Genomic DNA, 14,605 nt, shown 5'->3' on the forward strand with positions numbered 1-14,605 from the left:
TCGATTGGATGTTTGTCCCATTTGGTAAATTCATTATTAGAGAGCGGACCCCATACTTCGCTGCCATATAGAGCAATTGGTTCTATAACTGATTGGAACATTTTGAGCCAGATTCCACTTGGAATGGTGGAGTTCTTGTGCTCATCTTACCATGACCCTCGGCCTATCACATGTGAGCATAGTAGACTCAGCATTTGTTTAATGTCACTCATTTCGTTGGTGGGGGCTGGACAAGTTGCTCCTCTCACAGCCTGTGCATGGCTCTGCCTGCCGGGCTGTGGCTCCTCCAGGTGTGGGTCTCTCTCACTCTCTCTCGCTCTTATTCTCTCGCTCTTATTCTCTCTTTCTCTCTCTTACTCGCTCTCACTCTCTCTCTCATCCCACTAAGTCTATAACCAATTTATTGTATTTTAGTAACAGATAAAAGCTTTCTCTTTATCCAACATCTAGGTTTATTTTTAAATGTTACAGTAAACAGTACTCTGTTGGCCCTGACTCTGATGCCAGTTTTCTCTTTCATCGGCATGGAACAATCTCCTATGGTGAAGAAATGCAAATACACTGTAGAAATTAGAGTGGTATAATTTTCATAAGGGATTTTAAAACACGATACTAACCAACAGCTGCGGTCGGTGCCGTTCAACATTAGGGCGATTTTCTTTTTATGAGCATGGCCTTATTTCTATTACATCATACTGGATGAATGTCATTCATATTCCATTTTCCCAGCTCAATGTAACATCGATAGGTTAAGGCTGCTACATGATAATCAAATTTTCCCTATACCCATCATGAGGTTGCTACAATCTAGCCTACAAATGGAAGTTTATAATGTGCACAGGTCGAAAGACAAATTGGTGTAATCAAGGTGACAGACAGTGACACATTCAATACCGCCTTGCACACTCATGCCTGCAAATAGCTAAACTGGGGTGTAGTCATTAGTCCAAACCATTGCAAAACTTAAACAAGAGTTTCTATTGGTCAAATTCAGGTAGATCCCTCCTCGTTTCGTTCCATTTGATTATGTTTAAGAAACATTTTGCAACAGAATCGGCGGAACGAATACACCCTGATCAACCGCACACACAGTTCACTTTCATAGCAGCCACTTACAGCATCATCCTCACTTTGCTCATTGTATAATTCCATTTTGCATCTACCATCTCTCCTCCTCTCACATTTTCCCTTTGCTTGTGGACTTCAGTGCACAACACAACAGCTGTCTGTGACCAGGCGCAAAAACCTCTCCAAGCCAAACCTTCATACCACAACTGCTACACATCCTACATCATTGTCACCATACTAACGTTTTAGTCAACAGACTAGAACTAACGTGTTAGTTAACCCACAATACAATCCGTGTGTACAATTACACAGTACAGTGTAGAGCAAGCAGTTTAGTTAGTACTACATTCTAAAAAGTAAAGGTCCCTGGAGGATCTTTTAGGGGTTCTTTAAATTGTAACTGTGGGGGAACCCCTATAAGTTCTTCAAAGAACACCTTTTAATGGATCCTCAAATAACCTTTTGGGGTTAATTTTTGAACTACCCTCCCCTATTTTTATTAATAATAATACGCATAACAATAACAACAATAACACAATATTTTAGTTGTCCGTTTTTATTATGATTTTAGTGGCAAAGCAGAATAAAAAATTCAAAATATGAGGTAAACTCCCAGCAGAGACCCAAGTCCAGTGGGTAAATCCTCTGGTGTGTTGATGTTAATGTGTTGATGTTCTCCATATCCATAGCCAGAATGATTTTGCAGTGCATGGTGATCGAACAGGTTTCCTGTTATATTCAGCAGAGGTGTATGGAGGGTGAAGTCTGTGAATCCAAAAAATTGTAATTATACAGACGTTTTGCAAAAGATGCACACAACAGTATTCATACCTTGGTTATTGTGGTAAATGTGAATGAAAAAAACTGTTTTGATAATGGTTTTCATACACATACCTTGTCCATAATGTAGAGGCCTATGGGATTTTCATTGAAGAGGTAAGGGGGGAGGATGGTACATGTGATCTGCATAACATACCAATACCAATTAACATACCTTTGTATGCCTCCTTGTCTGTATACCTACAGACACAAAAGTGAGCAGTTCAGTCATCTGCACCCAATACAGCTAGCCTTCAACATATTCTTACCTCTTTGTTGATTGAAATCCATTGAATTGTGTCCATTTTCTGTTTTAGAAAGATTTGCACAAATATGAAAAGATAGATGGTATCATCATGAAACAATATACATTTAAATCATGCAAGGGACAAACCTTACCTAATATTGAGGAGATCTTTACATTTTTCAATTAAAGTTGAAGTCGGAAGTTTACATACACTTAGGTTGGGGTCATTAAAACTCGTTTTTCAACCACTCCACAAATGTCTTGTTAACAAACTATAGTTTTGGCAAGTAGGTTAGGACATCTACTTTGTGCATGACACAAGTAATTTTTCCAACCATTGTTTACAGACAGATTATTTCATTTATAATTCACTGTATCACAATTCCAGTGGGTCAGAAGTTTACATACACTAAGTTGGCTGTGCCTTTAAACAGCTTGGAAAATTCCAGAAAATTATGTCATGGCTTTAGAAGCTTCTGATAGGCTAATTGACATCATTTTAGTCAATTGGAGGTGTACCTATAGAATTTATCCTATAGAAAATTGGTGGGCAGAACTGAAAAAGCATTTGCGAGCAAGGAGGCCTACAAACCTGACTCAGTAACACCAGCTCTGTCAGGAGGAATGGGCCAAAATTCACCCAACTTATTGTGGGAAGCTTGAGGAAGGCTACCTGAAACGTTTGACCCAAGTTAAACAATTTAAAGGCAATGCTACCAAATACTAATTGAGTGTATGTAAACTTCTGACCCACTGGGAATGTGATGAAAGAAATAAAAAGCTGAAATAAATCATTCTCTCTACTATTATTCTGACATTTCACATTCTTAAAATAAAGTGGTGATCCTAACTGACCTAAGACAGTTAATTTTTACTAGGATTAAATGTCAGGAATTGTGAAAAACCGAGTTTAAATGTATTTGGCTGAGGTGTATGTAAACTTCCAACTTCAATTGTAAGTGCCTGCACCTGCTGTCCTTTCAAATTCAAATCCCAATGTTTCAGTTGGGCAGTTAGGTTCCTGCAAGAACTTCCACCAACTAAGAAGGTTCCTTGATTAACCCCACCTCCTATGGGGTTCTTGGAAGAACCTTTTGGGGGCCATTTTCAGTGCCATGAACCCTAAGGTTCTTCAAAGAACTTTGAGGATCTTAGAAGAACCCTTGTTGAACCCCTAATTTTTAGAGTGTAGACTCATTCTCTGATCCTTTGATTGGATGGACAAGATGTTAGTTCATACTGCAAAAGCTCTCATAGGTTGGAGGACGTCCTCCGGAAGTCATTATAATTACAGTGTAAGTCTATGGAAGGGGTGAGAACCATGAGCCTCCTAGGTTTTGTGCTGAAGTCAATGTACTCAGAGGAGGATGGAAAATAGCTGTCCTCTGGCTATACCATGATGCTAACCTAGAGGGTGCTGTTGAGGCTACTGTAGACCTGTTTATTGCAAAACAGTGTGTTTTAATCAGTTATTTGGTGACGTGAATATATTTAGTATAGTTTTATCTAAAAAGCATAACTTTTTTTAATGTTTCACTATTTGTATTTTACTGAAATTCACTGAGTAGGATGGTCCTCCCCTTCTTCCTTTTGAGGAGCCTCCACTGCTAACTGAATAAGCAAATTGTGTCATAAGTTTTAGTTGATTCACCAAGCAAAGGTGAAGTTCTGTTTATTATCCCGAGTCATAGTTCTCCTTTATACTCCGGATGATGAGTCTAACTGAAGGATATTACTAAAGTTGTGTAATTTTTCATGAACTCTCTCTCTTTCTTTCGCTCTCTTTCTTTGTCTCTCTCTCTCTCTCTCTACTCTCTGTCTCTCTCTCTCTCTCTCTCTACTCTCTTCTCTCTCTACTCTCTTCCCCCTTCCCTCCGTAGCAGTGTGTGTGATGAGGACTAACAGCTGCCAGTCTGACAGCAGTGGATTCCTGGAAGAGCCCTTCATCCCTTCCTTTTCCCAGCATCCCTCACCTGGACCCGAGCTCATGAAGGTTACACGGATAACATTCTAGAAGTGCTACAATCTAGGCGTGTTACTTTAAGTTAGTTCTACTGACTTACTTAAACTTACTTTAAGTTATTACTACTAACTTATACTACTTCACCAGCCCAAAATATTAAAATGTATTATTGAACTGATAATCTGTCTATTTCATGGTGCACAATTTAGGTCATTCATTCATTTAAACTGACAATGTGTTTGGTTGTTGTTTAAGGCTTTGTCGGGAATATCTGGAGGCAGCACTGACAGCCAGATCACTGTAAGAGGAGCTTCACTTGACCGCCCCTCTCCCACCACCCCTTCACCCCCCTCGTCCCCCCCATCCACTTCCCTGGACCCCTCCTCTCCTTCCCTCTCCACGTGCCACCCAAGACCAGAGTCTCCTCTAGACAGACCAGAGACAACAAGCCCTACAGAGGAGACACCCAGAAACCAGGATTCCCCCACAGCCCACTCCCTCCTCTCTGCTTCTCCTGATGCCTTGGAGATGACTAATTCTGCTTTTGGACTCAGGCCAAGCCTAATGGAAAAGACTGTCACTGGGGAAGATGGATTCTCTTCGGACTGTGGTGCACCTTGTCATAAGCCAGACTCTCCGTTACGGCACGTTATTATTATTATGAAAACAGACACAGAGACAGAACACTTTACTGTGGAATCAAAGGAAGCTGTTCCAATAGTAGGAGAGGAAAATAACATAGCGGAACAAAGTGGCAATGTTCAGACAGAAACAGAGGCTGTTGGTGATCAGGACACCGATTGTTCTGGGTCACATGAAGGCCCTCTGATGGACTCGGTGGTTCTGGTGCAGATGAAGAAAGAGACGGAGATGAAGACAGAAGTACAGAAGAGTTCTGGTTCAGAAGGTCCAGTGTTGGGTCCTGTTGCTGTTCCTGAGGTGGTGGATCAAGGCTCTGAGACTGGTTCTGTTTGTCAGGACCGGTCCTCTGAAGATCCTCTATTAGGATCTGACCCTAACCTCTCAGCAGAGCTAATCCCTGCCTCTTCTCTCTCCCCAGCAGAGCCTCTCTCTGTCTCCTCTCCCTCCCCAGTGCACTGGGAAACAGGTGGCTCAGAGATTTCAGAGGGATCCTCAAGCTTGGTTGTCCATGAGCCTGTCCCACCACCAGATCAACCAACAAACCCATCTACAGACCCATCGACAGACTCACCTACAGGCCCAGCTTTAACCTCACCTTCAGAGCAAGTGTCACCCCCATCTCCATCCCCAGCCTCATCCCCACCCCCATCTCCATCCCCAGCCTCAACCCCACCACCATCTCCATCCCCAGCCTCATGCCCACACCCATCTCCAGCCTCAGCCTCAGCTTTTCCGGCAGCATCCAGCTCATCTCCAACCCAAGCCCCTTCCCCAATCCCAAACCATTCTCTATCAACCCTAACCACAACACCAACACCAACTTCATCCTCAATTCCAAACTCACCATCAGCCCACTCCTTAACCGTAGCTCCATCTCAAACCCCAGCCCCAGCCCAGGCCCCAACCCCAGTCATCCCCCACAGAGGTGCTTTCAGGTCAGGCCGGTCTGTGTCTGTCCAGATGCCCTCCTCTCTGCCCTCTGTCTCCCACTCTGCCATCCGGAGCGGTGGCGTCCCCAACACCCCCTCCCCGCTCGGCCTTTCCTTCGAGACCCGCCCCCTGACTGACCTGACGCTCCGGCAGAGGCGGAGCTCCTTCTCCAGGAAGGCGTGGTCAGATGCTGAAGCCTCCCACTTTGCAGAACATGGAAACACTGCGGTTGCCATGGCAAAGGCAGTCATGACGCCTGAGACGATATCCCTCCCGTCCCCCTGTCCCTCCCCCTCCCTGTCATCGTCCAATCGGTGGCTGTCTCGCGACGGTTCACGAAGATCCGGAAGTTCCCAGATGAAGTCCACCTCCTTGGACACAGGGGTGTGGCAGGAGGAAGAGGGGGAAGAAGTGGGGGATGAGGAGGAGGATAGACGGTGGGAAAGAGCCCTGTTCTCTGGGCTTTCCTGCTGCTGCTCCTGTGATAATCGCTGTAGCTGCTGTTCTCAGAACAATCGCCTCAAACCGTCCTCCGCTTCAGCTTTCCCTGTAAGTAACACACACAATTCAGTTACTCTCTCTTGGCAAACCTTAACTTGATTCACACAGGATAATATCCGGACAAATACAAGACTAAATGATAATGCAGCCTCACTCATAAACGCAAGTTTTACAAAATGTCTGCAATAAAAGTGCCCTTTCTATGGCTACATCTGATCATTAAAAGAGTTATTCAATTCATTATCTATATATTTATAGAATATTAGATAAGGAAGGCACTGAGGCACATTATATGTGTTTTTCCTGTTGACATGATGACCAAAGCCTCTTTGCATGTTAGAATCTTTATTGGCCTGTCTAAAGATGGTGGTTTGGTTTCATACGCAGTAGGGGTCATTTGCATGTGAATGCCTGTTTTGCATGATGAGCAGCAGTAGAGGAGGAAGTTCACCACTCTCTCTCTGGCTCTTTAGTGGCCTCAAGCACAGCTCACTTCTAATAAAATAAAATTACATGAAAGGTCCTATTCACCCAGAAGGGTCAAAAGGATTGGGGTTGCTACTTGAGTCTTTAGTAGACCCTTTTTTGTCTCACACGTAATGCCTGTTCTATGAAGCTGACCACCATTGTGCTCTGATGGAAATGACATGTTGAGTAGGCTACTGAAATCCATCTTTGTGAACAGCTGAATTTCATACTTCTGAGAACAACATCTACACTGTATGGAGTTAATCTGAGTTAAACATCTATGGCCTTCATATTTGTATTGAGTCCATTGGCTGTTCTAATTGGTTTAATAATCAACCTCTTCGAGCCAACCACTGCCACTGCAATTTGGTTGATAGGCAAAAACATATGCGCTGATTCACTGTACAGTATTCCTGACTTTGTGTTGTCTCTATCCTCTCTCATGTGCAGTACTCCCTGGATGAGCTGGAGGGGATGATGCGCTGTATGAGGAAGTTCCGCTGCGTCCTGACAGACATCGAGGAACAGCTGTCAGAAAACCAGGCCTCGGTGTACAGCTCACTCTCTGACACTGACAGGTATATAATACCCCCTCTAGCGGACACTTTGAGCTACTTCACCTCACTCATACCATCTAATTTAGAGTGAGCATTGAGCAGGCTTGGGTATAATGAGGACAGTTTGAGACTGATGGTTTTAGTGTTATGTTTATGCTGCAGGGTTGGGGTCAGTTCCATGTCATGACTGAATTTAAATTATATTGACCTCAACCCTGTTTTGTTGGCTAATGATTTAGATTTGACATATTATGGTGGCACCTTTTTGTGTCCTCTGTGTCCCTACGCCTGTGTCCTGTCTCAGAGAGGAAGTGCGAGACATCTTGGAGCTGAGGAGAGCTGTGAAACAGGAAGCAGGAGAGTTGGAACTGCAGCTCACTGACCTGGTTCATCGCTATGACGACAGCTTCAAAATGGTAAACTACACAGACACACCCCTTACTGTGGATTATATTAGTGAGAAATGAAAACATTAGCTAGTTTTTCTACTTTGCTTCAGAACTATAACCCCCTTTACACTTTCCTTCTATTACAGCAGTTAGTAAAAATGTGTTATTGTGTACTGCATGTGACAGAAACTAGAGATCGAAATCAATATCCAAAGGAATAAGCATTTCAAAGCCATGGACGACAGCATGAATGGGCATAAAAACAAATATCTGAGAACTGATATTGAATTGTGATGTTGTTCGGTTCCATAGAAGATGCACAGACTACTCGATGAACAATCCCACCTATACACCCAGCTGAGGCTCCTCCCCCTGACCCCCACAACCACATCCACCCCTGGCTCCGCCTCCTCCAGGAGCATGGCCACTCAGTGCTGCCTGCTGCCTTGGCTGCCTTTGACGGACATGTCCAGGCCATGCCCCTCATCGCAGGCCACCTGGGAGTTGGAGTCCAGACCAACTCTGACAGATTCCGGTTCTATGGGCCAGAGGCTAAAACATGGTTCTACAGGCACCAAGCCAGACAAACTGGACATTGTGGGTTTCATCCAGAGAGTAAGGGACCTTTTACCCCTGGTACATACACAACCACATATCAAAATGTAGTTTCAGGTTTACTGGACCAAAATACAGAGGATACAGAAATGTATCGACTGTGTATTGCTTTACATTTTTGTGTTGATAATATGACATTTTGTCACATTTCTTTATTGTTTTCCAGCTGAAGGAGTCCATACGCCACTCTGTCAATACTGACTCACTGGAGTAAAAGAGAGGTGGGTTAGCCCTGACTGACAGATATAGGCCGGGATTTAATCCTAAGCGTGTTATAGGGCAGAGCACTATACAGGTGACAATTCGCCTTTTAAAGGCATTTTCCATGACGTTCAGAGATTGCATTCATGGGAAACGCTGTGCATGTCGGCTCAGACGTAAATTACCTTTAAAAGTCTGTTATAATAGTGCTCTGCTCTATAACACGCCTTCGCCTGAATACCGGACCTATTCTCTTTACTCTCGAAACTTTACTGAAAATAACATACTGTCTGTGTCCTCACCAACCTGTGTATTGTTTTTTGTCTTACAGATGAAGCTTCTGCTGTAGCTAACTGAAGATGATCTGCTGTCTAAGTTATAGTGTGTGCAATCAACCTGGACTCAGGGGTAGATGGAACATAATAAACGTAAATCTGTCTCCCTCCATTAAGTATGATATGTTACGTGTCGTATGGAATTTATTTATTTGTAGATGTCCATCATCCATTTGTTATGATATGTTATGAATAATAATGTGATATGTTTTGTGCAATATGTTACGAATTTGCAATAAGTATATGTCACGAATTCCGATTTGATGTAGCTAACCCTAACGTTAACTAGGTGGCTAACGTTAACTAAACTAGGGGTTAAGGTTAGGGTTAAGGTTAGGAGTTAGGTAAAAGGGTTAGGGAAAGGGTTAGCTAACATGCTAAGTAGTTGCAAAAAGTAGTAAGTAGTTTCAAAATGGCTAATTAGCTAAAATGCTAAAGTTGTCCGTGATGAGATCCGAAGACGCAACCTTTGGGTTGCTATAAGTTTGCATTATACGCCCACCTATCCACCCTGACCCACCACCCTCCTTTCGTTTTTGCCTTAATTAACCTTCTTTCTTATGTAACCATACCAAACATACCATATCATACTTATTTGAGTGTCTCGGATTTACGTTTACATGTTATGTCTAGTCTATGAGACCAGGCTGGTGCAATCAATGGATTCTATTACTACTAAAGTTCTGGACTTGGAATGTCCAGTGTCCACATGATGAATAAAGAGCATGAATGCATGAAATCATGTGTGCTTGTTCTATATCTATAACGTGCCAATCCAATACATAACATACTGTACAAAGAGTTTATTTGTGTGTATTGTCATTCCCTACACATCAACAACAGCATTCATCTCAACTAAGTATGTGTTCTTATTCCTTCCTGTGACATGAAGTCTCCTGTATTATTAGGCCACTGTTACCTACCTGCATCAATGGTCTGGGGAAGACAGTCTCCCATCCACATGAGATCCATGCAGTATGTGTATCCTATAGAGAGGAGCTCCTATGTGTCACCCTCCTGCTCTGGGTTATGTCCTTATTAGCCCAAGAGGTGGTCTAGCTCACGTTTACCAAGTAGCAGCTGTGTAGCCTGATGCATTTCATGACCCCTCCACTGGTGCTCCCAACTTTAAAAATGTAGGAGTAACACATGCCATTTAGGAGCACCAGAAAATACGATTTATTTTTTATGGATTGAGATACAGCCTACTGTATATAGAGCCCCACAGTGGAGGTGTCATAATACCCATAAAACCTAACGGTCGAACAGGGAGTCACCTTGTCCTAGAGAGATTTAGATGGTTACCAAAATGTCACGCCAGGGTAAGCCTACACGAAACACAGCTCTTATTTTAAGTGTTTGTAAAATCCCCTATGGGAAAAATGAATGGTGGAAAAATGATTGCAACCACTTCCTTGTTTCACCGCTAGGTTTTATGGGTATTATGACTCATACTGTGGTACTCTATTGGGCCTATATGAATTCTAGCTACTTTTGAAGCACATGTTGTGCCCTATAAAGTCATATGTAACACTGTAAATACATGAGTTTATTATAAAAGCTAAAATGTTGACACGAAGTCATTTGTGGAATATTAGGTTTCAAGACAACTGGCAACTCTGAAAAAAACGAGGTCAAATCATGACGTCAGTGATCTTCAAGGCGGAGCTCTGGAAAGTAAGTATGGTAGCTGCAGCCCAATAGAGCCCCACAGTGGAGGTGTCATAATACCCATAAAACCTAGTGGTCAAACAGGGAAATGGTTTCAATTATTTTTCCAGCATACATTTTTCCCATAGGGAATTTTAGAAACACTTAAAATTATGTTTTGTGTAGGCTTACCCTGGCGTGACATTTTGATAGCCATGTAAATCTCTCCCAGACAACGTGACTTTTATCAATATATTCGGCCCTATTTACTCTCAGATTCGAAAATGCTAATTCACATCAAAGTAGACATCATGCAAGACTACAAATCCCTGCAAGCTCCTGCACGTCATCTCTATCTGATACCTTTGTTAACAGGTATTGTGTCAATTTAAAACTTGATAGTTAATTAGATAGTTAATCCAGAGCGTCTTACCTTTGCCTCGATTCGGCGATCTCGTCCAGATCATCAGTTTTGAGGGAGCGTGCAATTGGCATGCTGACTGCAGAAATGTCCACCAGAGCTGTTGCCAGAGAATTTAATGTTAATTTCTCTACCATAATGTCGTTTTAGAGAATTTGGCAGTACGTCCAACGGGCCTCACAACCGCAGTCCACGTGTAACCACGCCAGCCCAGGACTTCCACATCCGGCTTCTTCATCTGCGGCTTCTTCAACTGCGGGATCATCTGAGACCAGCCACCCGGACAGCTGATGAGACCGTGGGTTTGCACAACCAAAGAATTTCTGCACAAACTGTCAGAAACCATCTCAGGGAAGCTCATCTGCGTGCTCGTCGTCCTCACAAGGGTCTTGACCTGACTGCAGTTCGGCGTCATAACCGACTTCAGTGGGCAAATGCTCACTTTTGATGGCCACCGGCACGCTGGAGAAGTGTGCTTTTCCCGGTTTAATGCCAGTGTCAACTGTACCGGGCAGATGGCAGACAGAGTGTATGGCATCCTGTGGGCGAGCGGTTTGCTGATGTCAACGCTGTGAACAAAGTGCCCCATGGTGGCGGTGGGGTTATGGTATGGGCAGGCATAAGGTACGGACAATGAACGCAATTGCATTTTATCGATGGCAATTTGAATGCACAGAGATACAGTGACGAGATCCAGAGGCCAATTTTCGTGCCATTCATCCGCCATCATCACCTCATGTTTCAGCATGATAATGCACAGCCCCATGTCACAAGGATCTATACACACTTCCTGGAAGCTGAAAATGTCCCAGTTCTTCCATGGCCTGCATACTCGCCAGACATGTCACCTATTGAGCATGTTTGGGATTCTCTGAATCGACGTATATATCCAACAACACCAGTTCCTGCCAATATCCAGCAACTTCGCACAGCAATTGAAAAGGAGTAGGACAACATTCCACAGGCCACAATCAACAGCCTGATCAACTCTATGCAAATGAAATTTGTCGCGCTATATGAGGCAAATGGTGGTCACACGTGACACTGAATGGTTTTCTGATTCACGCCCCTACCTTTTTTTTAAAGGTATTTGTGACCAACAGATGCATATCTGTATTCCCAGTCATGTGAAATCCATAGATTAGGGACTAATGAATTCATTTCAATTGACTGATTTCCTTATATGAACTGTAACCTAGTAAAATCTTTGAAAGTGTTGCTTGTTGTGTTTATATTTTTCTTCAGTATAATATTGATAACCATCTAGATCGCACCTTGATACGTAGCCTAGATATTCTTCTACTCAATGGGGAGGGCATGAATGGCAACCCTGGGACACAGTGTCCTTCACTTTCGCTTGACAAGCACTACTGTCCGTCAACGGCGTGGGAAGTAGCTACGTAGTAGCCAATATCAGGATGACAGTCACAGTAAGCACATGCATACAACGCATGAAGCAACAGCACACCCATCATAAATACTTTTAATCAAAAATAAACAATCGTCAGTTTAACTGAAAATGTACAATTATTTGGGTAAAACTAACAGTGAAATATGACTCAAACTTATCCTCTGGCTTAAAAACAGAAGTCTAAACTCTCGTGGTACTGTAGCTCAACGTATATTAGTTGCGTGGTAAGAAACAGAAGGAAAAAAAACACCCCGCTCAACAACAACAAAAAAGAAGGCGCTTTCGACAAACCCACTCCTTTCCACACATCCACTTCTTTCCTTTCCACAAATCCACTCCTTTCCACAAATCCACTTCTTTCCTTTCGACGCACTAACCCCTTTCCAAGACGCACCCACCCCTTTCCACACGCCCACTACTTTCCTTGCGACACACCCACTCACCCATACTCCGGTAGCCATATTGGTACAGTGGGGGAAAAAGTATTCAGTCAGCCACCAATTGTGCAAGTTCTCCCACTTAAAAAGATGAGAGAGGCCTGTAATTTTCATCATAGGTACACGTCAACTATGACAGACAAAATGAGAAAAAAAATCCAGAAAATCACATTGTAGGATTTTTTATGAATTTATTTGCAAATTATGGGGGAAAATAAGTATTTGGTCAATAACAAAAGTTTCTCAATACTTTGTTATATACCCTTTGTTGGCAATGACACAGGTCAAACGTTTTCTGTAAGTCTTCACAAGGTTTTCACACACTGTTGCTGGTATTTTGGCAGTGATGTTTTGGGGCTGTCGCTGGGCAACACAGACTTTCAACTCCCTCCAAAGATTTTCTATGGGGTTGAGATCTGGAGACTGGCTAGGCCACTCCAGGACCTTGAAATGCTTCTTACGAAGCCACACCTTCGTTGCCCGGGCGGTGTGTTTGGGATCATTGTCATGCTGAAAGACCCAGCCACGTTTCATCTTCAATGCCCTTGCTGATGGAAGGAGGTTTTCACTCAAAATCTCACGATACATGGCCCCATTCATTCTTTCCTTTACACGGATCAGTCGTCCTGGTCCCTTTGCAGAAAAACAGCCCCAAAGCATGATGTTTCCACCCCCATGCTTCACAGTAGGTATGGTGTTCTTTGGATGCAACTCAGCATTCTTTGTCCTCCAAACACGACGAGTTGAGTTTTTACCAAAAAGTTCTATTTTGGTTTCATCTGACCATATGACATTCTCCCAATCCTCTTCTGGATCATCCAAATGCACTCTAGCAAACTTCAGACGGGCCTGGACATGTACTGGCTTAAGCAGGGGGACACGTTTGGCACTGCAGGATTTGAGTCCCTGGCGGCGTAGTGTGTTACTGATGGTAGGCTTTGTTACTTTGGTCCCAGCTCTCTGCAGGTCATTCACTAGGTCCCCCCGTGTGGTTCTGGGATTTTTGCTCACCGTTCTTGTGATCATTTTGACCCCACGGGGTGAGATCTTGCGTGGAGCCCCAGATCGAGGGAGATTATCAGTGGTCTTGTATGTCTTCCATTTCCTAATAATTGCTCCCACAGTTGATTTCTTCAAACCAAGCTGCTTACCTATTGCAGATTCAGTCTTCCCAGCCTGGTGCAGGTCTACAATTTTGTTTCTGGTGTCCTTTGACAGCTCTTTGGTCTTGGCCATAGTGGAGTTTGGAGTGTGACTGTTTGAGGTTGTGGACAGGTGTCTTTATACTTATAACAAGTTCAAACAGGTGCCATTAATACAGGTAATGGGTGGAGGACAGAGGAGCCTCTTAAAGAAGAAGTTACAGGTCTGTGAGAGCCAGAAATCTTGCTTGTTTGTAGGTGACCAAATACTTATTTTCCACCATAATTTTCAAATAAATTCATTAAAAATCCTACAATGTGATTTTCTGGAGAAAAAAATTCTCAATTTGTCTGTCATAGTTGACGTGTACCTATGATGAAAATTACAGGCCTCTCTCTTATTTTTAAGTGGGAGAACTTGCACAATTGGTGGCTGACTAAATACTTTTTTCCCCCACTGTATATATGGTGTCAATTCCGATTCAAAAGTCGAACTGGCATGAGATGGCGCCCGCAACCAAGATGAAACATAATTGCGGGAGCAAACACTTGAGTGAAGAGAGAAGAACTGTGGTCGAATGAGCAGAGGACGGGTGCCGCGAGTACAGGCTAGCGTGGTGCGAGCAGATTAAACTTGAGAGCTTGCGAGTGTGACTGAGCGAGCAGAACTGCATTTCTGTATGCAGTAAATTAATTTGAGAGCAGACATTTTTGTTCAACTGAAGAAATCCTTAGTACATGTCAAGACTCAGAAATGACTGCACTCACAAATATGCTGCGTCCCCACACGGATATATTTTCTCCCTCTC

General features: G+C 43.3%; 1 protein-coding gene across 1 annotated transcript in view; it reads left to right on the top strand.

Annotated features, from left to right (window-relative positions):
* Positions 1–9,092, top strand: part of itprid1 (ITPR interacting domain containing 1) — a 31,400-nt gene extending 22,308 nt beyond the window's left edge. The window contains exons 10-16 of the mRNA XM_041861903.2: positions 4,015–4,127; positions 4,353–6,218; positions 7,089–7,216; positions 7,500–7,611; positions 7,897–8,199; positions 8,366–8,420; positions 8,732–9,092. Coding sequence (XP_041717837.2) covers positions 4,015–4,127; positions 4,353–6,218; positions 7,089–7,216; positions 7,500–7,611; positions 7,897–8,199; positions 8,366–8,413 — 2,570 coding nt within the window. The 3' untranslated portion in view covers positions 8,414–8,420; positions 8,732–9,092. The remainder of the gene's footprint in view (positions 1–4,014; positions 4,128–4,352; positions 6,219–7,088; positions 7,217–7,499; positions 7,612–7,896; positions 8,200–8,365; positions 8,421–8,731) is intronic.
* The last annotated feature ends 5,513 nt before the right edge of the window (positions 9,093–14,605 follow it).

The sequence above is a fragment of the Coregonus clupeaformis genome, chromosome 34 (genome assembly GCF_020615455.1).
Source record: "Coregonus clupeaformis isolate EN_2021a chromosome 34, ASM2061545v1, whole genome shotgun sequence".
NCBI classification, from domain to species: Eukaryota; Metazoa; Chordata; class Actinopteri; order Salmoniformes; family Salmonidae; genus Coregonus; species Coregonus clupeaformis.